At 43.3% G+C, this 24,063-nt stretch overlaps 1 protein-coding gene across 1 annotated transcript; it reads right to left on the bottom strand.

Annotated features, from left to right (window-relative positions):
- Positions 1-824: 824 nt before the first annotated feature.
- On the bottom strand, positions 825-4,386 carry S100Z (S100 calcium binding protein Z). The gene is made up of 3 exons (XM_063456718.1): positions 4,276-4,386; positions 3,707-3,863; positions 825-1,107 (listed from the first exon to the last, which is right to left on the bottom strand). Exons 2-3 carry the CDS (start codon positions 3,845-3,847, stop codon positions 949-951), a joined length of 300 nt encoding a protein of 99 aa, XP_063312788.1. The 5' UTR covers positions 3,848-3,863; positions 4,276-4,386; the 3' UTR covers positions 825-948.
- Positions 4,387-24,063: the final 19,677 nt, after the last annotated feature.

A 24,063-nucleotide genomic window follows, 5' to 3' on the forward strand; every position in this document is an offset into this window, starting at 1 on the left:
TATTTAAAGCATGCATACTTTTACCATTCATATCCATTCTTCTACAACCAAAATTCCTGCTCACTTTTTGGCATATATTTTTATTAAACAATCTTGGCCATATAAAAAAAAAAAAAGAAAAAAAATTCTGCACTCTACTTCTATGCTATTTGTGCCCGTAAAGACCTTAGCTATCATGGTTCTGTTTTTAATATGCATTCAGGGCCGGTGCCACCGTAAGGCGAACTAGGCATTCGCTAGTCTGGGGCAGCGCTGGGTGAGCAGCTCTAGAGCCGGTCATTCCGACCCACTAAACAGCGGGCAGGAGGAGTGAGGAGCTGCGCCACACTGGACCCCAGGGAGGTGAGTGTGCGAGTGCCATGAAGGGGCGGCAAAATGGATCTTTGCCTAGGGCGACAGAAATCCTTGCACCGGCCCTGTATGCACTCTTGATAAAAGACCAACCATCCCAGGCATTAATAGTTCCAGTGACAGCAGAATCTATTAAAAGCTTGTGGAAGTGGGGCTAGCGTGATTGCATCAGTTTATTAAGCAATCACTAAATTTAAAACCTGTGTTTGTATTCACCTTGACAAGCATCTAAGCGTGCTACATTATGATCAGTAACCAACGCACAGGAAAGGGTTGTGCTGATTACGTCATCGAGTGGTTTGTGCTTCAGGACCCTGGGTGATTGCTCCCTTGGGAGCCCATTAACGTTAACTGCTCAAGTGCTGAAAAATCGTTCTATTTAACTGATATACTAGAATCTCTAGAATTCAAAGTTCTAAAAAAAAAAAAATACACAAGCTGGTTTTATGTTAAATAAATCGCAATGACACAAATAACGGATAAATTTGTTTAATATTTCCTGGCGAGATACAACGTGTAATAATGCTGATGCTTTCCTTGGTTACAGTTGGACAATCACTGTATGGGAGATTTATCACAGAAGCTACTAAACCACATCTATTTGCCTTTCTTTCGTAACTGCTCCTCGAAGAAGTCATTGCAAGCCACGGTCAGAGCTGCCACCAAGACCACAAACTCATTGAAATCCACCTCGTTGTCCTTGTTGGAGTCCAGATCCTTCATGATCTTGTCTACCAGCTGTGGGTCTTTTTGGCACTACAGCAAAAAAAAAAAAAAATATATACAAATGATCAGAAGGTGATAATGGTAAGATTGATCTATGGAAGGTAAGAGTCATTGGATATTACATTAGACCCAGATGCATTAATTCAAGCACTTTCTCTGACTGACCTAAACTAAATAGAGTCAAGCAATTTACATGAACACATTACATCCATATGTTCATGTGCTATACATAAACGTATATAGCATTCATATGCTCCAGGAGGGAAATTCATTACTTGCTCAAAAAGGAACCCTAAATTAGCTGTGTTGATTAGTTTAGATATATCAGATCTGACAGCCAGACAAAGCAAGTCGATTGACATTTTATTCAAGGAACTTAAAAATCACTTGTGCTAGAAGTTTATTCTCCAGGTTAGTGAGTAAACCCGAACCTCGATCGATTCAGTCCTGGAATCCGCATTTTCTCTGGTTACAGTGGCTATGTGACCCCCTTAATGAATAGTTTAGTCTGATGGCTGAGGATAATTGGTAGTTGTAGTTTGAATTTAAAATCCACATGTAAATTTGTCTCCCACGCTTCGTTTAGGTGTTAAAATATTTCTAAATGTACACTGAAGGAAAGGTCTACAAAAACAAAATGCAGGACTATATTACAGAGTATAAAATGAAGCCGTTGCTAATTTCATTTATTAGAAGAGAGAATCTGGGTCTAGAGGTCAAAATGTTTATGCTTAGAGTTCCAAAAGTGAATTTATCACCATGGAAACCAATCTGTCAGTTTTACCACTCTTAGAATGCTGGTCCAGAATAGCCCCAGAACCCTCACTGAGCACCTTTTTTAGTGCAAGTTTAGACCTGTCCTACTACTGGTTTTGTGGCACTTGGAAGGCTGACGCACAGACTGCAACATCGGCCATGATAAGGTTGTCCACTCCTGCTATTCTCTAATGATCAGATCCCATTGTGGTAAATTAGATACAAGCACATTCTATGTCTAATTAAATAGCCATCATAGAGACAAGGTTTGCTTTCTTTATATAGAGAGAACATGGGCAGAACCTGCAGACATTCTATTTGTGCTATAAATAACCAATAGCTTCAATTTAAAGCAATTAGAGTTTGTGATGTAACAGCATCGGGTAGAAGCTTAGTGATGGGAAATGAGAAGGTACCGTGACAATGTGATTGTTTATTTAAAGGAGTCACGTGGTTACCGATACAGTGACAGGGTTATTGTTATAAAGAGATGACGGGCGGGAGCTGGACTGGAGACTTTGTGGTTAAACTGTTCACCGTTTAACGCCCAAAGGTAAGCCAGGTACATCCTCTCACTACGGGAATTATTGACTAAACAGTGAATTGAAAACCAGAACAACATAGCAGTGCTGGTAGAGGAGCTGGACTGGAGAATTTTACAGATTTTCAAATTGCCACGACTCTAAACTAAAGTGAGAATTTAAACTCAGAATAACCAAACTGGAAACATTGGGAAGTCAGCTTTGCTCCCAGCTTGGCTATTTCACTTAAAATTCTCTCAAGATTTAGAAAAACTTACACATCTGTTGTCTTTGGGGAGTATATTTACTAAAATTGTCAAAAATAAGAAAAAGTTTCAGTGTAGTGTTCCTTTAACGAATGTGAGAAAGTGATGAATGGGTGCTCCCTGACGCTTAGATCTGTTCTCACTGTTTATTTACTAAAAGCCGAACTGCAGTGGGGTGAAAAATAGCAACATTTTATCTCAAAATGCCGAGCTGTGACTATGGCGTAGCTGAGGAGGTTTTCCAAATCAGAACTTTTTGCCTAAATTTTACATTTCGGATTTACATTTTCTGGGTTCACTATTTAGTTAATAAACCCCTCAGCTTTGTACTTTGCTGAAACTATTCTGAGAAAACTATCTGAAAAATATAAATAAATTAATAAAAAAAAAAATCGCTTATAAAGCCATAGATGCTGTATGCATTTCAATAAACATTATGAAATGGGCCTCATACTTCCTCAACAGATCGTGGAAGAATATTCTCAGCATTGGAAATCCTGTTATTGGACTACAACTCCCATATTGCTCAGCCAGCCAGGGCTGTATCATTGTGCCCTTCTGGAAACATGTCTCCCAGCCTCGTCAGTTTTCTCTCATGTCATTCCGTGCCTATAAGTCAAAGGGTGAAAACTAAAGGGAGGAATGTTTCTACAATATGCCGGGTTATTCACTAAAGGGAGAATTCAAAGTGAAATCAAATGGAATTTCAAGATTAAGATCAAGATATCTAAAACTGGAAGAAAAAAAAATGACCTTAAATGTGAAATTTCGCTTTGAATTCCCGGCAATTCTCATTGTAGCGAATAACCCTGCGTTGATCCCCCTAAAGTATTCAAGGAGCACTGATAAGCGGGGGTTAAATATCTTGGTGAATGTCCCTACCAAAGATGCCTAAACAGCCAGTATATTAGGTGGAATGTAGAGTAGTCCAATCTTAGCATAATACCCATCTGTGACTATCCCTGGCTGAGCACCTAATCCACAGACACAGAGCTGCATGGGGAGACATGTCGAGGCCCAATGTTTGAGTATTGGTCTATTTAGTACAATAAAATGCATTAGCTTAGTTTTCAAGTTATTTCTTACTGCAAGGAAATCGGTCAGTTCGCTTTGCAACAGCTGCTTGAGTTCCCCTTTATTCAGCTTGTATTTGTCACCTTCCTTGCCAGAATAATGATGGAAGATCCGGATCATGGTGTCCATTGCTCCTTCCAGTTGGGTAGGCATGATGGAGAAAGGATCGCTACAACAGAATGAATACAAATTATTGGACTTCAAATCAATGGAAAACATGATCATCATTTCAAATATTGAAGGAGGTTTCCATAGAACCTCGAAGGGTTAACATCATCACTACGGTGTCTGAACTTACCCTTTGGAAACAATAAAACACCCAATAACCGAGAAAGTAAAGAATACAACAACAACAACAAAAATAAACAAAAGCTAAAAAGTTCTATAAACATTAATAATATGAAGGATTGTATTTTATTATAGTTAACAGTTTCACAACATGACACCTTTTGCAGTTATACCACCTGTAGGTGTTATTACAAATATCAGAGGAAATAAAGATTTTTTTTTATCAAATCAAAGCTTTGTAAAATTTCAATGTTAATGTAAATAATATAAAATAGTGATAATATTCTCCATACCTGAGTGTCGAAAACCAACGAGAGCTGAATGAACAGGTAAGGAAGATCAATCACCCAGGTTATTTATACAGAGCATCTCAGCACAACACACCTGTTCCCAAAATGCAAAACATAAATTCACCAATAGAGAAGGACGAGGGGCTTGCATCACCAATCTCTCCCATTCTATTGGATAATGAGCTCTAGTTTAATGCCCTAAAATCTCTGACGTTGAGTACTGTGTGTATAGCATCTTCAAGATTGTCTAAATAGCTAGGTAGGAGGAGATCTCGAATACACCTCGTAGGAAGAAAGAGTAATTAGTTGCTAGGAAGCGCAGGTTAGGAAAATATCAGAAATAAACCAGAGGAAGTAGGGAATACATTGTTTATGGTTAAATGATTGCAGTACTCCCCAGAGAGAGATGAGGCAGGCAGGATGTCGGAAAGAAACAAGATTGAACCATTTTATTTTAAATATAATTTATAAGTTTGTGATTTAGTTCTCAATAAATAAAAGTATTTTGCAATTTATTGGGTAACTTTCTGTTTCATGGCCCCTCTCATAGAAATATATGCAGAGAAGCAGCAGTTTTCTTTTTGGGTGTTGATAAACAAGCCCCTCCAACTGGCCTAATGATGAACACAGTGCGTGAAACTATATTTAACTCAAAAGCTATTATTATTTTCTTGAGTGTATACTGCCAATTAACACAAAGGGGGAAAACAGAGCCATTTTATGAGCTTTAATTAACAGACTCCATTTCTCTAGTTTACTTATAAATGGAAAAATAATCAAAATAAGAAAAAAAATAAAAATACAGTTTGGAGTTTGTATGCAAGTGTGCAAGTCATTCGTCCCTGAAAAATGAGACTAAAAGAAATTTATACGCTGATAGAATATCCATTTTTAATGCTTTATACCAGCCGCATTGAAGTGTTTGAACCACTTGTAATGTGGCTCAGGCCGTACGGGCTGCAAGGGAGACCAGGAGACCATAACTTATTGTGCTCTTTCTGTACAACCTCTTCACAGTTCCTAAAGTGAGCCGGCAGCTGGGATATGACATCATCCCGGCATTGGCATCACTACTAGGCGCACAAGAGACCTGTGCAGGAAGAGCGCAGTGATCCAACAACAGCAGCAACCAGTTACCACCACAGACAGGATCCACTCCAGTCCTCCCTGAGCCAGGTAGGAAGGCTCGGTGAACTTCTTAACCCCTTAAGGACTGAGCCAAATGTACACGTTGTGATCAAAACAAAATGTAAACAAAATCTGGCATTTGCGCTATATGTCTGTCCAACCGTAATTCGCCTCTTTCATTTTTAATGCACCCCCCCTTATTATATATCATTTTATTCAGGGGAAACAGGGCTTTCATTTAATATCAAATATTTAGCTATGAAACATAATTTAATATGAAAAAAATGGGAGAAAATAAGAAATGTTTTTTTTTAGTTCTACATGACATTCTAACTGTCAATGTCATAATACTGTTTGCTTTTACTGCAATAAAATACACATATTTGTATTCAGCGAAGTCTCCCAAGTAAAACAGTACCCCCCATGTACAGGTTTTATGGTGTCTTTGAAAGTTATCGGGTTAAATATAGTGCTAGGAAATTATAAATAAATAATGATATCTAATTATGTAAAAATATTACATAAATATATATGTAGAATTAATATATATTGTAATATATACGTATATATTTATATATATATATTAATATCACAATACAGTTAGAACGAAATAACACATCTATATATTTTTTTATTTTTATTTTTTAATTATTTTTTAACGTATTTACATATTTCTTTTTTTATATTATATATAAATATATATATATATATATATATATATATATAACAATAATTATATATATATATATTTAATCAGTATCAGTCTACGTGTAATTTGATATTAATATATATATATATATATATATATATTAATAGTAAAATACTATGTGTGTGTATGTATATGTGTATATATATATATATATATATATATATAAAATCTAAGTATATATATATATATATATATATATTATTTTTATTTTTCAATTTTTTATTTTTTTTTACACTAATTTAATTGTATTTAATTGTATTTTTAATTGTAATTGTATTGTATAATTGTCTTTTTTTTACACTAATTTAATTGTATTTTATTTCCAGCCAGCAGGGTGACTAACTGTCATTACAGTTAGTCCCCCTGCTGGCAATGCAACAGGCAGCTAACCCGGCCATGTGATTGTGAGGTCCTCGCAAGGACCTCACTCTCACATGGCCGGGGGGGGGGGGGGGGGGCTGCAGGACGTTGGATGTGCCGTGGGGGGCTCCCTGGGAGTCCCCCCAACCGCGATCGCCGGCGACCGGGTAAGTAAAAAAAAACAAAAAAAAACGGAGGGCATACTATTACGCCCTGCGGCGTTTAGAGCCGCTTAGAATAGGGCGTAATAGTACGCCCTCCGGTTTTAAGGGGTTAATTACTAAATGTGTGTGCATGAATGTGATTGATTTTGTGTATGTCTGTGATTATGTGTAGGTCTGTAATTGAAACCAATAAGGATGCACTCACCTGAACATGCATACATTATAGGGTACTGCAGGGGCCAATATATACAACATACAAAATACACAATCCAGCACACTCACTTATTCACTAAACAATGATTTCAAATCTAACAGAGATGATTTAAAAACACCTCACCTAGGAAAAAAATACAAGGGTTTAGTTACATTTAATGATCAATGTACCCCATTCTTGGCAGGCCCTACTCTAGCAGATCAATCCATTTACTTGGGAAATACTTCCTTACTGGGACGCTCTGCAAGTAAAGGCTTAAAGGACCACTCTAGGCACCCAGACCACTTCAGCTTAATGAAGTGGTCTGGGTGCCAGGTCCTTCTAGGGTTAACTAATTTTTTTATAAACATAGCAGTTTCAGAGAAACTGCTATGTTTATCAATTAGTTAAGCCTTCCCCTATTTCCTCTAGTGGCTGTCTCACTGACAGCCGCTAGAGGCGCTTGCGTGATTCTCACTGTGAAAATCACAGTGAGAGCACGCAAGCGTCCATAGGAAAGCATTATGAATGCTTTCCTATGTGACCGGCTGAATGCGCGCGCAGCTCTTGCCGCGCGTGCGCATTCAGCCGACGGGGAGGAACGGAGGCGGAGAGGAGGAGGAGAGCTCCCCGCCCAGCGCTGGAAAAAGGTAAGTTTTTACCCCTTTCCCCTTTCCAGAGCCGGGCGGGAGTGGGTCCCTGAGGGTGGGGGCACCCTCAGGGCACTCTAGTGCCAGGAAAACGAGTATGTTTTCCTGGCACTAGAGTGGTCCTTTAATAGGGTCCTGGAATGAGGCACCTGTGACAGGGAGGGGTGCAAATCCAAGGAGTTGGCCTGGACTCCCACAATTATAAACAAAACCAGGAGGGCTGCACTCACCTGAACATGCATACATTATAGGGTGCTATGGGACCAAAATACACAATCCAGCGCACTCGCTTATTCACTAAACAATGATTTAAAATCTCACAGTTTTATTTAAAAACATCTCACCTAGGCAAAAAAGAATACACAATTCAATGTGTGCGGTGAGACAGGGCGCCTCCTTACACCATAACCTTATAGCTGCAGTTATAATACACTGTATGTGGGGAGACAGGGGGCCTCCTTACACCTTAACCTTATAGCTGCAGTTATAATACACTGTGTGCGGGGAGACAGGGGACCTCCTTACACCATAACCTTATAGCTGCAGTTATAATACACTGTATGTGGGGAGACAGGGGGCCTCCTTACACCATAACCTTATAGCTGCAGTTATAATACACTGTGTGTGGGGAGACAGGGGACCTCCTTACACCATAACCTTATAGCTGCAGTTATAATACACTGTGTGTGGGGAGACAGGGGACCTCCTTACACCATAACCTTATAGCTGCAGTTATAATACACTGTGTGTGGGGAGACAGGGGACCTCCTTACACCATAACCTTATAGCTGCAGTTATAATACACTGTGTTACACCATAACCTTATTGACCCATTCCATTAAGTGCTCAGATCCAAAGTGGCCGGCCACACCATTCTGTGAGATTACTACCTCTCTGGAAGCATAGAACCAGCTGTAACATTTGGTAGTGAATAAGGAATACAAATATTGGGTTGTTTTCAGGGTTTGTGAACTTGTGGTGTTGTGATACAGTGCTTAGAACTTAAGGGATACTATATGTGCCAGGCATGCTAAGATGTATTCCTGGCACTATAGCTCCGTCTACCTCCCCCCTCTCTCGCGCTCATTTACCAAGGTAAATGTGACGAAAGTAACCTCGTCACTGGTGATTATGGCCCTGTGACGAACTGAACCTGGTCACGGGTTCTTGGAGGGGCCTGCTGGCCACACTCTTGCATCAGGACTACGGGCCCTGCAATATACCTTGCCCAATGCACTTTAAAAGTGTCTGTACATGTGAAGTATGTACTTTTGTACTCCAGACAGAGAGACCGACTGTTAGTCCTAATTCTCTGGAACTGTTTTGGGCATGGGACCATGTGCACGGTGGGTCAAAAATAAGACTTCCAGGAAATTCCTGAACCCCTGAACTGATCTGGGTGATTTTTGGATATGTTGGTCACCCAGATCAGGGCTATCAGTGGAGTTTTATGTATTTTTAGGGTACTTTTGGGGTGTTTTAAAAAGTATGTTTTTTTCTGTGCTTGGAGATAATTGGATTAGATTAGTACAGTTCCTAATTCAATTATCTCCCAAGCACAGAGGGGAGGGATTGTGTGTTTGTATATGGGAGTTTCATGCATTTAACCATTGTTGTTATTGGTCTGTGACTTGGTGCTGCAGTTCCCCACAAGGTCCAGGTGGAAGTGCCCCTTGCATGGGGACTTGCACATAAGGCCAGTGGTGGCTGCCATTAAACAGAATGCTTTACCCCTTCATGAAGTCTTGGCTCATGTTTGGGAATTGCTATATCATTATACCTTAGATTCCAACACTTGCTCTTGTAAGAGCAGCCTGCTTTGCTCTCTGGACTAGGAGAGGCCTACCCACTGGAAGCTGAATCCTGGTCTTGGGTCCAGGGTGGGTGGAGAACGGTGAGACCCTCAACCAAGCTGCGACGGTTCGTGGGGTTTACGGCGGTTATGGTGTTCCAGTGCAGTGCTTATGGTACTCGCAAGTACTAGGAAGCAGCGATTGACGGAGGTACCTGGTCGGGGTGCAGGCAGTCCGTCACATTGGTGGCAGCGGCATACTCTGACTCTTGCAAAGATTTTCTGGCCGAGGTGAGGCAGCGAGTGGCCTGGTATGGCCCTGATGTGTCCATGGATACCTTCCAGGTGATCTGGAACCAGGTAACCTTCGAAAGACAAGCGAAGAGGGACCAAAAGTTCCGGCTGGCTAAAGCAAGGAAAAGAGGTCTCCAACAAAAGGAGGTTAGCCTCTCTCCCCAGCGGCAGTGTAAATTGCAGGGAGAGGAGGCAGTCGGCCTCTGTCCCTAGCAACAGCGTATCTTAAGGGGAGTTGAGACAGTCGGTCTCTCTCCTCAGTGGCAGGACAAGTTATTGGGAGTGGAGACGGTTGGTCTCACTCTCCAGCGGCAGTATGTGTTACAGGGAGAGGAGCATATCGCCCTCTCTCCCCAGCGGCAGCTTACCCTACAGGGAGAGGAGACAACCGGTCCCTCTCCCCAGCTACAGAGGGGAGGCACTCCTATCCCTGATGGTGCAGATGGGACCATAGTCTTTGCACCAGACCTACAGGGATGCTGCATGGCCTGTCCAGATCCTCAACTAACCTCGCAGGGATACCAGGAGGAAGAGGTAAGCAATGTTTCCCCTCCACAGCCAAGTTCCAGCCGGGCTCTGGGGTTAGTGGATGGGACTATCATACCCACTGACCCCCTTCCAGCAGAAGAGCTGGCATCAGGGCAGAGCGCTGCTGACCTCTCCTTTTTCTTTGCACAGGGCCTGACTACCTGCAGGCCACCCCAGCAGAAACGCTGGCAACCGGGCAGAGCGCAGTTAGCCCCTGCCCTCCCCTGGTCCTTGATCAAGGAACTAACAACTCCCCCCACTACGCAGCTGTAACGCTAGATATAGGAAAGAGACAGACGACAGGAGTCACCAGGTCCAGTAATTGCTCGCTGTGGGTGGGCTACTCAACTAACTCGGGTACCAACCGACAGAAGGTCAGGTACCTGGTTAGTCTCCCCCGGGAAGGGAAGATCTGTGACGAAAGCAACTTCGCCACTGTTTTTTGGAGAAGACTAATGGCCAGCCTTTTACCTTGTGACTATGGCCCCTGCAACAGAACTGGTTAATATAGACACCACCCTGGAGCTTGTTAACACCTATTAACAACTTGGAAAATTTCTCACCGCAGTGTTCTAATTGTTTGTCTGGGTAGCCACAATTCCTATGAACAACTACGAGGTGACAGCCATCTTGTTCGCATGAATGCAGGCAGCAGTGTTTGGGCATGAATCTCATGGAACTGAAATAGGATACAGAAACTCCCGAACACCGCTGGACATCCATCATCGCCTGCGTTTGTTTCTATTCAGCTCAGAAGGGAACTGTTCGGTGAGATCATTCATCTGGATGAAGGGAACAAGCTCCAGGGTAAGACTATTGACTACGTTCTGTAGTTTGTTCTTTTGCAAACTACCGAACTAGACCGTCCGCAAACCCTGATTCTCTGGAACTGTTTTGGGCATGAAATCATGCTTAAGGTCAGTCAAAAGAGACTTCCAGGAATTTTTTCCCTGCTCTAATCTGGGTGATTTTTGGATATGTTGTTCACCCAGAACAGGGCTATGAGGGGATGTAATATTTGTGGGGATATGTTAGTGTTGGGGTACTTATTGGACTTTATAAAAATGTGTTTTTTCTGCCTGTGGATAATTAAGTTAATGCATTAACTACCTTAATTATATCACAGGCAGAGGGGAGGGATTGTTTACTGTATGTGGGAGTGTCGTACTGTTAATTACTGTTTTGATTGGCTTACGTCCCTTGTGTCCCTGTCCTCCATCAGGTCCAGTGGGTGTGCCTCTGGCCTAAAAACCTGTATAAAAATCCAATCGGTGCCATTAAACCTTCTGTTCCTGTTTGACCCTCAACACGTAGTCTTGTCTCATGATTGGAAGGGAACCGCTATAATCACACTGGGGATTGCTATACTTTGTATACTCTCCTGGGTTCTAATCACTTAGCTCTTTTTTTTTTTTTTTTTTTTTTTTTTTTTAGAAATCAAGAGAAAACTAGGCTTTAATAACCTTATACCTAAGTCATGCACACTTGACATATTGGAAATAATGATAAAATACTTTTTGTTAAAGTATTGGGTAAATGCCGACAAATTAAAGATTGCAGATATTATGCAGGGAGACAATATACTGTATTTTCAGAGCATTATAGATACCATTCATATCCCACGGAGAGACATTTTTACTTATCTTCGCATAAAAATTTTTATTTACAAAAACGTTATCAACTCTTATTCTATATTTGCCAAAAAATTTGAATTTATATTTAGTAATCAATCTATTAAAAAGATCACGTCTGTTGCAGCATCTATGTTGGAAGCTCTTAAGGAGTCTCCCTATAAATTAATTAAGGCATGGGAACAAGAATTGGAATTTCAGATTTCTTTAGATGACTGGAACTCCTCTTTAAGTCATGTAAACATTCATATCCATTGTCTGAACTTGTCTGAATGTCACTTTAAAGTTCTTTTTAGATGGTACTATACTCCAACTAGACTAGCCAGAATGTATGATTATTTTGATCCTACTTGTTGGAGATGTGGTAGTCATCCAGGCACTTATTTACATATGTGGTGGTCATGCCCTGCTGTTAAACCTTTATGGTCATGGGCCTTCAATATTTTTTTTTTTTTAAATTCTTTATTTTCATTGTGCATGAAAGGACAACAGGCATACAGGGCCACAACAGCTGCTGCGTGCGTTTTCAAAACATGTTAACATAGTATGGCGAAACAGATCAAACAGCACTTTTTTTTTTTTTTTAAATGAGAATACATACAGAGATAACAGTATATAATGGTATATTAAGAATATTAAGTTAGGTTTACGCTGCCAGTCACGGCTTTAGTGAATGTGATTTCGTTTGGGGTCAGTTTAACTTCTCGTTGTAGGAAAAATGTGATGGGTAGGCTACGTATGGTGTGACAGTCGTACCCTTTACATATTGGGTGAGGCATTCGTTCGGATCAGGGGTAGTAACCAGCGTGTGTGTCTGTTTACCCTGCTAGAGTGAGCCACTTGTTAAAAACTATGTTGACAGCAAGTGTTTAGTTGAAACAGCTGAGTTACGTCAATATCTGGAGCAAGTGGTGGCATTTGTTGTGCGTGGCTGGGTCTAACGCCTCTTAAGGCAGGGGAGGGGGGGGAATATATATGCTTCGTATATCTAGTGTGTCATTTTTCTCCCGACTAACTTGCCTAAAGTGTACTACGTCTCCCGGCACAGGTTCGGTGCCACCGAGAGGTACAGTCCGGAAGCATGGGCCTACATTTACTCCCCAGCTCATTGAGGACTTCGCGGTTACTCTTTATATATATCGTGTCACATGGGGCATGCAGGTTGGGGGCACAGTTGTCGAAGGGGATAGACTTATATGTACACAAGGCTATTAATTACGCACCTCAAAATCTGAGAGTCATGACATTGATGACAGTTTACACATACTAAATAAAAGAAAAATTAACAATAATGAGAAAAAAAAGGAAAAAAATTCAAAAATGGTAGGTTGAGAAAGTAGCATTTGTGCAGTTATGATTTTAGTGTTAGTCGAACAGCACGTATTACCGCATTGCGGACTGGTGCAATATTAGCAGAGTTCGCCTGGGTTGGAATCCATCTTCAAGTGGTAGCATTGGCGTACGATTCCGAAGGCCTCCTGCGGGGGATAAACTCTGGGGCATTCACGGCATTACCTCCAAGTGTGGCCGTGCAGTCTGTTGGGTGCGGCGTGATTGTGAGTGAGCCTGCGGGTAAGTTGAGAAGGCCCAATATCCCGTCCACCTCTTGCATGTCACGTATGATGTGTTTAGAGTCCCCTTTATCGATGTGTATGGTGCGGCTGGGTCCCCAGCGGTACCTGATTTGGTGGAGCCGAAGCAAGGCCGTGAATGCATTCATGGATCTTCTCCACGCTAGTGTCCCGCCGGACAGGTCTGCAAAAAAGGAGATGTTCATCTCTTTGAATTGGTAGGTGGCTTGCTTTCTTGTGGCTTCTAGCACCGCTCTCTTGTCTTTGGCGGACTGAAACTGGACTATTACGTCCCTCGGGGCAGTCGGCGGGGCCTTCACTGATTTTGGTGCGCGGAAGAGGCCCTCCGGCGTGATTGCTTTCGCCGCTTTAGGGGTCAGCAGGTCGGCGAGGAGCCGTCTGATAAAATGTGGAAGTTCTTTGTCGGGTATTGAGTCGGCGACTCCCCGGAGTTTTAAGTTGTTTCTGCGGTTCTTGTCTTCCTGTGCAGAGATTTGTTGCTCATGCCGCCAGGATTGTTGTTGTAGCACCCAGACCGCCGCTTGGAGGTCTGCTAGTTGGGTGGTGTGGTCAGTGTAGGAGGCCTCCACCGCTCTCAGCCTCGCTGTTATGCCCTTTATGTCTCCTCTTATGAGGGCCACATCGGCCGCGATCTTTTCATGGTGGGTCGCCATTAGTTCCCCAATCGCCTCCATAGTCACTGGAGTGGGGGTTTTTCATGCGAATTGGCGCCTGTGTTGTCGCTGGGGCTGGTTTAACCACCATGGAGGCGCTCCCTTCCTCGTCTGATGAGCCCTCTGTGAAGTCGGAGGAGCCACCGTGCAGGTATGCCATCTTGGCCTCCGCCGCCTCGTGCGCTTGCCACCACAGTTCTCCGATATCCCTGTTTTGGCGGGGGCTATCAGGTTTAGCCTTTTTGTTTTTGCGACCCATCTGGTTCTTGCGGGGTTTAGGCGCACTCTCGGCTAGCTTAAGTTGGGTGTGTGAACCCTTAAATCTCGGTTGTTTGGCTTTCAGGCCCGGAGGTCTGCAGCCATGCGACCGTCCGCTTCAAGCTCTTGGCTCCGCCCCCACTTAGCTCTTTTAAGAGCTGTTCCTGTTACACTCTCCTGGAGGAGAGTTCTCCCCCACACGGTCCTTGTTGTGGTGTCTGGTGTGGTGCTTATAGTCCTCGGCGTCAACAGAGGAAGCATCCGTTAACGGAGGTACCCAGTCGGGGTGCCAGGTGATTCGTTACAGTAAATAAAGGGTTAAAAACCCTTTATTTACGTACCTTAATTCAGCAACGATTTCCATCGGCGCTGAGTCGTAGCTCCGCCTCCTCCAGCGTCCAACAACGAGCGGGCGCTAATGCTGCACATGCATTAGACCTCCACATAGGAAAGCATTGAATCAATGCTTTCCTACGGGGAAAAATCTGAAGCTGGGTGTCCTCGTACGCAGTGTGAGGACATCCAACGTCAGTTACCAGACCTCGAGGTTTATAAGGATCGAGGAAGCGCCTCAACAGGGACACTGCACCCAGACCCCTTCAATAAGCTAAAGTTGTCTGGGTGCCTATAGTGTCCCTTTACTATACATGAACATAACTGTGAGTCTGCTGGACAGTAAGAGATTTGGAAATATTTTTAGCAGACAGTAACTGAGCCGTTTAGTTAATCAGGGTCAGATTTAGTCTTTGCACACGTTCCACCAAGACTCCATTCTATTCATTATTTTCATTTATATTAACGCAAGCTAACCCCTGTAGTACAAAATAATTTGAGTAATTTTCTCCCTGGAACAAAACACATCCAGAATTTAAATTAATGTTTTTATTTTGCTCTTGTTTAATGAAATTCACTACATCATTAATATATTATTCTTTTTGACTGTACGAGAGAAATGCCAAATCACAGCCAGTGCTTAATAAAATCAGGAGGTAAGAGGACATTTAAAACATTGAGATATGGGCAAAAATACCTGTAGCATCCATGAACATACTAATTATTAATCATTCCTGACTCTTTACACGTGCTGTTTCTGTTTTAAGGACAGCCTGGAGTAATAAATAATTATTGTGTTTATCAATTATTTGCAAGTTTTTTTTTTATAAATTCATTATTTTTCAAAATTAATCATGTACTAACAGTGTCTGAAAGGAATACAATTTATTTTCCTAAGGAATATATATTATGTGATTATATCAAAATGTATCCGCCTATCTGCGGTTCATTGTATGGCACGGTCGATAATAATCAACAAGACACAATTTATTGTGAACCTGTCCCAGAAAGTATGTAGTTGGTCTAATGCCTGGAAAAAATACATTAACCCTTTAACTGTTAAAGTATTTTTTTTTCTTGTGCATTACATAACAGACATGCATGCATATCACGTTAGCTTAACCCCTTATGGACCAAACTTCTGGAATAAAAGGGAATCATGACGTGTCACACATGTCATGTGTACTTAAGGGGTGTTGTGTTGTGAACAGGTGTTGTAAATGTGGTTTTATCACACGAGTGTATCCCTAGTAGATGTTTGGCAACCATGATGTATGTGTACACTTGTGTGTGTTTTTGTCCTAACCTAGGGAGGGCGGTACAAGAGATACGTGTTCCGAGGTGAGTACAGGTCATGGTAGGCCAGACATTAGGTTCCCATGTGATAATCAGGCTTAGGGCTCGCACGGAACAATGGGGTAAAATTAGAGTAAAACAGGAGAAATTCTGTGAGTGGATACCACGTGTGTTTCCCTTCACTAGAAGGGGTGTCTGGTTATAAACTTAGCGGATCACTCGAGGGGCAGTGCTCCTAACCAAGGGAGGGGCCTCGGGGGGGGGGGGGGATTGGGTGCTGTATAGTCACACACTATGTTTTTTTTTTTTTCAAAACCAGGCAACATTATAACTGTGTATTGTCAGGTTTAGCCAGGGGTAGCCTATTCCTACGTATTGTGGGCCCAATGATGTAGCGTTGTGTGGGTGCGACAAGAAATATTAAACAGAAACATAAAGTAAATGTAAAACAAGAAAAATTTACAGCACAGAACCACAGGTTCTTTAGGTTCCTCAACTGAGTTTGGAGTGCAACCAGCGTAGTCAGTTGTGTTGTCGGCTTGGGTTTTGTTACGAATGGTCCCTTGCTGGAATGTTTTGTGGATCTGACGGGACAGCTGTCATGTCCCTTAAGCCTAGTGCAGAGAGGAATTCTGATGAATAAGTCCCTGTTGTTGGTTTGTGCATAGTGCCATTGTGAGTGACGAGGAGGGATCTTGGTGTCCCCCACCTGTAGATCACTCCTGCTGCGTGTAGTCGGGTAGTGAGTGAATTCAGGGATTTCCTCCATTGCAGTGTTGCTATTGACAAGTCTTGGTAAAAAGACAGTTGGGAGTTCTCAAATGTCAGTGACATAGTGATATATGCCATGATATACCCTTTGTCTTGGGTTAGTGAACAGCGGAGTATAACATCCCCGGTCACTGTAGAGGGAGTTTTGGCGTAGGGAGGCAATATAGCCCAGCAAGGCTGATTTGGTTTTTTTGCGGTAGCAGGTGGCAGGATTGTGGCCAGCAGTCATCTCACATAATGTGGCAGTTCTTCCCCAGGGACTGTAGAGAGTATGCTTCTTATCTTAATTTGATTGCGGTGGTACCTATCTTTTTGCGCCGATATCTGCAACGACAGAGCTTGTTCTAAACTAAAGAGGTTTAAATTTGTTAACCTTTCCACATAACTAAAATATTCCATTCCTTTTATTAATTTTGTAACCCGCCTCTGCACTTTTTCTAGCGCCATTTTTTTTAGAACAGGTGCCCTAAATTGCACAGCATATTCAAGATGTGGTCTTACTAGCGATTTATAAAGAGGCAAAATTATATTCTCATCCGCAAAGTATGTGGAGTTTCTGACTGACCACTTTTTTCCCTGGTACAGAAGGAAGAACTATGCTTTCCATAATAAAATCATCTTCATGCATGACAATGCACCTTCTCATGCTGCAAAGATTACCTCTGCATCAATGGCTGCTATGGGTATAAAAGGAGAGAAAGTCATGGTGTGGCCTCCATCCTTCCCTGACCTCAATCCTATTAAGAATCTTTGGAGCATCCTCAAGCAAAAGATCTATGCGGGTGGGAGCAGTGGTGTATCCTGGTTTTGTGCTGCCCTAGGCAGGACAAAACTCAGGCACCCCCCCCCTCCCCCCGCGCCACCCCGACCCAACCTTTCCCCCCGCCCCGCATTCTAAATACACACACACACACTCGCTAACAGAAACACACACACACTAACAGACACACTCACACTCACTAACAGACACACACTCACTCACTAGCAGACACAAACTAGCAGACACACACACTCACTGACATACACACACTCTCACAGGCAAACACACACTAACAGACACACACAGTCACACACTAACAGACACACACACACTAACAGACACAGACACACACACACACTAACAGACACACACACACAAACACACTAACAGACACACACACTGACACACACACACTAACAGACACAGACACACACACTAACAGACACAAACACTAACAGACACATACACTGACACACACTAACAGACGCACACACACTAACAGACACACACACACACTAACAGACACAGACACACACACTAACAGACACACACACACACTAACAGACACAAACACTAACAGACACACACACTGACACACACACACTAACAGACACACACACACACACACACACTAACAGACACACACACACACACTAACAGACACAAACACTGACACACACACACACACACACTAACAGACACAGACACACACTAACAGACACAGACACACACTAACAGACACAGACACACACTCACCCACCCACATTAACACATTTTTTTTAAATTTATTTTTAACACATTTTTTAAAAAATTTTTTAACACATTTTTTATTTATTTATTTTTAACACATTTTTTTTTATTTTTTTTAACACGTTTTTTTTAAATTTATTTGTAACACATTTTTTTTAAATTTATTTTTAACACATTTTTTTTATTTAACCTCCTTACCTTTGGGAATGCTGGGGAGGGGGGTGTCTCTTCCTCCCTGGTGATCCACTGGCTGCTGGGCGATCGGGCGGCACTGCCTGGCGGGCGGGCGGGCGGGCGGGCGGCCGGCGAGGGAGCACTTCCCCTGAGCTGCCTGTTCAGCTCCCTCGCGCACCTCAGAGTGAGGCTGGGAGCCGGAATATGACGTCATATTCCGGCTCCGCCTCCCAGCCTCACTCTGCGGCTGGCGAGGGAGCTGAGCAGACAGCTCAGGGGAAGTGCTCCCTCGCCGGCCACCCGCCCGCCCGCCAGGCAGTGCCGCCCGATCGCCCAGCAGCCCGCTGGCATGTCTGTTAGCCGCAAGGCTAACAAGACATTTGCCTTGGGCATTTGGGGGCGGCTTTTTTTGCCGCCCCCTGGAAAATGCCGCCCAAGGCAAATGCCTTGTTTGCCTCACGGCTAATACGCCCCTGGGTGGGAGGCAGTTTACATCCAAACAGCTCTGGGAGGCTATTCTGACATCTTGCAAACAAATTCAAGCAGAAACTGTCCAAAAACTCACAAGTTCAATGGATGCAAGACTTGTGAAGCTGCTATCAAATAAGGGGTCCTATGTTAAAATGTAACGTGACCTGTTAAAATGTTTAAAAATGTAAAATGTTGTAATAAGTTTGATTAAAAATAGCTTTTGATTTCAGTAAATATGCTGCAAACACAACAAATGACAATTTTTAGTTCTTTACAACCTATAAAGTGTTTTGAAACTTACTGTGCGTAATTATTTGGAACAGTGCATTGTAAGTTTTTTATGTTTAAAAAAATACTGTTAACCTTAGGAGGTTTGTTCAATAAAATTTGAATTGTACTCTTAATAGTTGATAACATGAGAATTATGCTGATTGTTATTTACATCAATTATTTAGGTAAATGAGAAAAATATAATATTATAATATTCATTATATTGAGTGAAACTACCGAACAACCAGACCACCCAGGATTAAAGTGTGCCTCCAATTACCGTTCGCAACAATGTTGCAAACGGGTAATTGGCAATGTGTGTAATGTGTGGTTTTGTCCTCTGGGTGGCCGCCATTCGGGAAACGAACACGTGGCGGCGGCCATCTTAAACTCCCGAACAGCGGTGTTTTGCCGTCGAGTGTCTGGAACTAAAATCGGACACTCGACTAGGCAAACACCGCTGAGACCTCCAGACTTCCATGAATTTGTGTAGAAACTACCGAATGGCCCGCCGTTCGGTAGAAAGAACTCCACGAACAAGGGGATTCATTCAAATCCTCCCCAGGCTCTATAACCCAGACAATTCGTATGTTTTCATTCACTTTTCTGTGACCGACCGCAGGGCCAAAGTATATGGAACTATTTTCGGATACTTTGCCTGTGCGGTCGGTCAAAACTTTAAACAGCCATAACTCCCGAACCCCTGGTCTGATCTGGGTGATTTTCGAGGGGATACCATATTTGGGGTACATCTAGAACTTGGGGAAATTGTGGACTGTTTAATTATGTTAACAGATAAGTTAGTGGGAGGAGATGGGTGGGAGGTAACTGGTACATTATTGGCTGTTGTACTAATTGTTGTGGATCCCTCCCTTGCATGGGAGAATGTCTTAAAAGGAGGTTGTTTGAATAAATCGGGAGTTCCTGCGTAACTCTCAAAGTGAAGTGTCTTCTCATTCTTGGGGGGAATTTGATGGTATGCCGATTGCCAGGAGTGTAAGCTGTTCATAGGGCTTTTCATGTTCAGCTGCTTCCAGTGTTCGTGTGTCGCTTGTTCGGGAGTTTGAGTATTCATGTGTTTGCAGTTCGGGAGATTGGTGATTGCAGTAACTGCTTGTCTATGTGGAAGGGGATTATCGCCTAAACGTTTTTTAACCTCTGGTGAGCGAAACGGTCCGTTACAGGATCTTAACATGTATAGCCTGGAGGAAAGACAAGACAGGGGGCATATGACAGAAACATTTAAATACATAAAGGGAATCAACACAGTGAAGGAGGAGACTATATTTAAAAGAAGAAAAACTACCACAACAAGAGGACATAGTCTTAAATTAGAGGGGCAAAGGTTTAAAAATAATATCAGGAAGTATTACTTTACTGAAAGGGTAGTGGATGCATGAAATTGCCTTCCAGTTTAAGTGGTAGAGATTAACACAGTGAGGGAGTTTAAGCATGCGTGGGATAGGCATAAGGCTATCCTAGCTATAAGATAAGGCCAGGGACTAATGAAAGTATTTAGAAAATTGGGCAGAGTAGATGGGTCGAATGGTTCTTATCTGCCGTCACATTCTATGTATATTTTACTAATAGATTGGTATTATGGAAATATACCACCGATGTTCCCTAAAGGTTAACCCCTTACTGACCGCGGACGTTTCAGGTACGTCTGACAAAAACTGGTCGTTAATGACCTCGGATGTACCTGATACGTCCGCGGCAGATTTGAGTGCTGGAAGCGATCATGATCGAGGCATCATGCAATACCCCCCCTCACTGCCGGATCACTTCCGAGTTGCTCCACATGGCGCCCAGCCATGAGGCAGAGCATCGGAAGCCATCAGGCAGGCTTCCAATGCTTTGCCTGTGCTGAGTGCCTCGAGGGGTCAAGGCACTCAGTGAAGATTTAAATTAAAAATTAAAAATACTAAATTAATTTTAAAAAATAAATATTAACCCCCCTTCCCTCACTGCCTCCCTCTCCCCCCATTCCCATTCACTTACCCGACTGCCGTCGTTCCCCCGCCGGCGATCGGTGATCTTTTCCACTGGGCGGGTACTGTCTGACAGCCCAGGCAGTCCCCCCTTGGCAAAATAGGACCCGAAGGGCAATGTGATCACTCTGAACAGACAGGCAGTCCCCTGCTAGTGAAAAAAAGTTTTCAAAAAAAGTTTTCAAATAAAAAAATAACGTTTAATAAATAAAAAAAATAAAAAAAAATATAGACACTGCTCAAAAAAATTAAGGGAACACTTAAACAACACAATGTAACTCCAAGTCAAGCACACTTCTGTGAAATCAAACTGTCCACTTAGGAAGCAACACTGAGTGACAGTCAATTTCACATGCTGTTGTGCAAATGGGATAGACAACAGGTGGAAATTACAGGCAATTAGCAAAACACCCCCAATAAAGGAGTGGTTCTGCAGGTGGTGACCACAGACAACTTCTCAGTTCCTATGCTTCCTGGCTGATGTTTTGGTCACTTTTGAATGCTGGCGGTGCTTTCACTCTAGTGGTAGCATGAGACGGAGTCTACAACCCACACAAGTGGCTCAGGTAGTGCAGCTCATCCAGGATGGCACATCAATGCGAGCTGTGGCAAGAAGGTTTGCTGTGTCTGTCAGCGTAGTGTCCAGAGCATGGAGGCGCTACCAGGAGACAGGCCAGTACATCAGGAGATGTGGAGGAGGCCGTAGGAGGGCAACAACCCAGCAGCAGGACCGCTACCTCTGCCTTTGTACAAGGAGGAACAGGAGGAGCACTGCCAGAGCCCTGCAAAATGTGCATGTGTCTGCTCAAATGGTCAGAAACAGACTCCATGAGGGTGGTATGAGGGCCCGACGTCCACAGGTGGGGGTTGTGCCACTGGCACCCTGTGCTCTTCACAGATGAAAGCAGGTTCAGACTGAGCACATGTGACAGACGTGACAGAGTCTGGAGACACCATGCCTGCATCATCCTCCAGCATGACCAGTTTGGCAGTGGGTCAGTAATGGTGTGGGGTGGCATTTCTTTGGGGGGGGGGCACACAGCCCTCCATGTGCTTGCCAGAGGTAGCCTGACTGCCATTAGGTACCCAGATGAGATCCTCGGACCCCTTGTGAGACCATATGCTGGTGCGGTTGGCCCTGGGTTCCTCCTAATGCAAGACAATGCTAGACCTCATGTGGCTGGAGTGTGTCAGCAGTTCCTGCAAGATGAAGGCATTTACGCTATGGACTGGCCCTCCCAGTCCCCAGACCTGAATCCAATTGAGCACATCTGGGACATCATGTCTCGCTCCATCCACCAACGTCACGTTGCACCACACACTGTCCAGGAGTTGGCAGATGCTTTAGTCCAGGTCTGGGAGGAGATCCCTCAGGAGACCATCCGCCACCTCATCAGGAGCATGCACAGGCGTTGTAGGGAGGTCATACAGGCACTTGGAGGCCACACACACTACTGAGCTTCATTTTGACTTGATTTAAGGACATTACATCAAAGTTGGATCAGCCTGTAGTGTGTTTTTCCACTTTAATATTGAGTGTGACTCCAAACCCAGACCTCCATGGGTTGAAAAATTTGATTTCCATTTTTTAATTTTTGTGTGATTTTGTTGTCAGCACATTCAACTATGTAAAGGACAAAGTATTTCAGAAGAATATTTAATCCATTCAGATCTAGGATGTGTTATTTTTGTGTTTCCTTATTTTATTTTTTTGAGCAGTGTATATATATGTAGATATAATACTAAGTGTATTTGTTATTAATATATACATATATTAATACATATATCAATATAAAAATACACTTAGAGTAAAATAACACACACACAAATATATATTTCCAGGTCCCAGGTGTCAGGATCCCGCGGGCGGCTGCGAGGGGAGGCTGCAGTCCGCTCGCGGCACTCACCCTCCAGCCGTCCGCGGTCCCCTTCCTGCCATGTGTTCGGCGGGCGGCATCCTCCCAGCCACGGGTGCCGCCCGCGTCTTCTTCCGGGTCCCCCGGCGGCAGCATGCATGACGCTGCACGCTGGGAGACCGCCCAATTTGTTACATGCCGGGGTCAGTCACCTGACCCGGCGTTAAAGGCACAGTGCCTCAATCACAGTGGGAGGTTTAGATATCTCCCACGTGTGATTGTTAATTCTGATTGGAAATTAGCCAATCAGAATTAACCTTCTGGTTTAAATACTTACCTTTCCTGTTCCTCCCTGCCCTGTTGTGGTCTTTGCTTTATAGTATTGATTCTGAACGTGTGCTTTCTGGTTACGTACTCTCTGGCTTGTTATACTGACTTTGTGACTTTCTCCTACCCTTTGACCTCGGCTTGTTTCTCGTTATTCTGTTTTCTGGTTCCCCTTACTCGGCTTGTCTCCTGACTATTCTGTGTGTGCTCAACCCGGCCACTCTAAGGACCGGTACTGCACACTTTCTGTGTGTGTGTCTGTGTGTGTGTTAGCGTGTTGGGTTCCCCGAATCGTGACATTACAACAGGGCCATAATGGAACCTGCTGACATACCACAGCTCCTAGTTAATCAGGAGGCTAGAATGGATGGCTTGGACCACCGTATGGATCAGTTTGCTCAAGCTTTGCAAACCATACTGGCTCGTACTGCACACTTGCAGCCTGCCGTTCAGGAGGCTGCTGCTGCTGTGCCCGAGCCCATTCCCACTCCGGTACCCGTTCCTGCTCATGTAGTGCATATGACGCCGCCACAGCGCTACAGCGGTGACCCAGCATTGTGTTGTGGTTTCCTCAACCAAATCGACATCCATTTGGTGATGAATCCGCGTTCCTATCCCACTGACAGATCTAAAATAGCCTTTTTGATAAACCACTTGTCAGGGAGAGCTTTAGCATGGGCTAATCCCATGTGGGAGAATGCTTCCCCAATGTCCTTTGCAGACTTTTTGACCGCTTTCAAACGCACATTTGATCAACCTGGTAGGGTTGCTTCTGCTGGCAAAGCTCTGCTTAGGGTACGACAGGGTAATAGATCTGTAGCGGATTACACTTTCGAATTC

Source organism: Pelobates fuscus, chromosome 5 (assembly GCF_036172605.1).
Source record: "Pelobates fuscus isolate aPelFus1 chromosome 5, aPelFus1.pri, whole genome shotgun sequence".
NCBI lineage: Eukaryota > Metazoa > Chordata > Amphibia > Anura > Pelobatidae > Pelobates > Pelobates fuscus.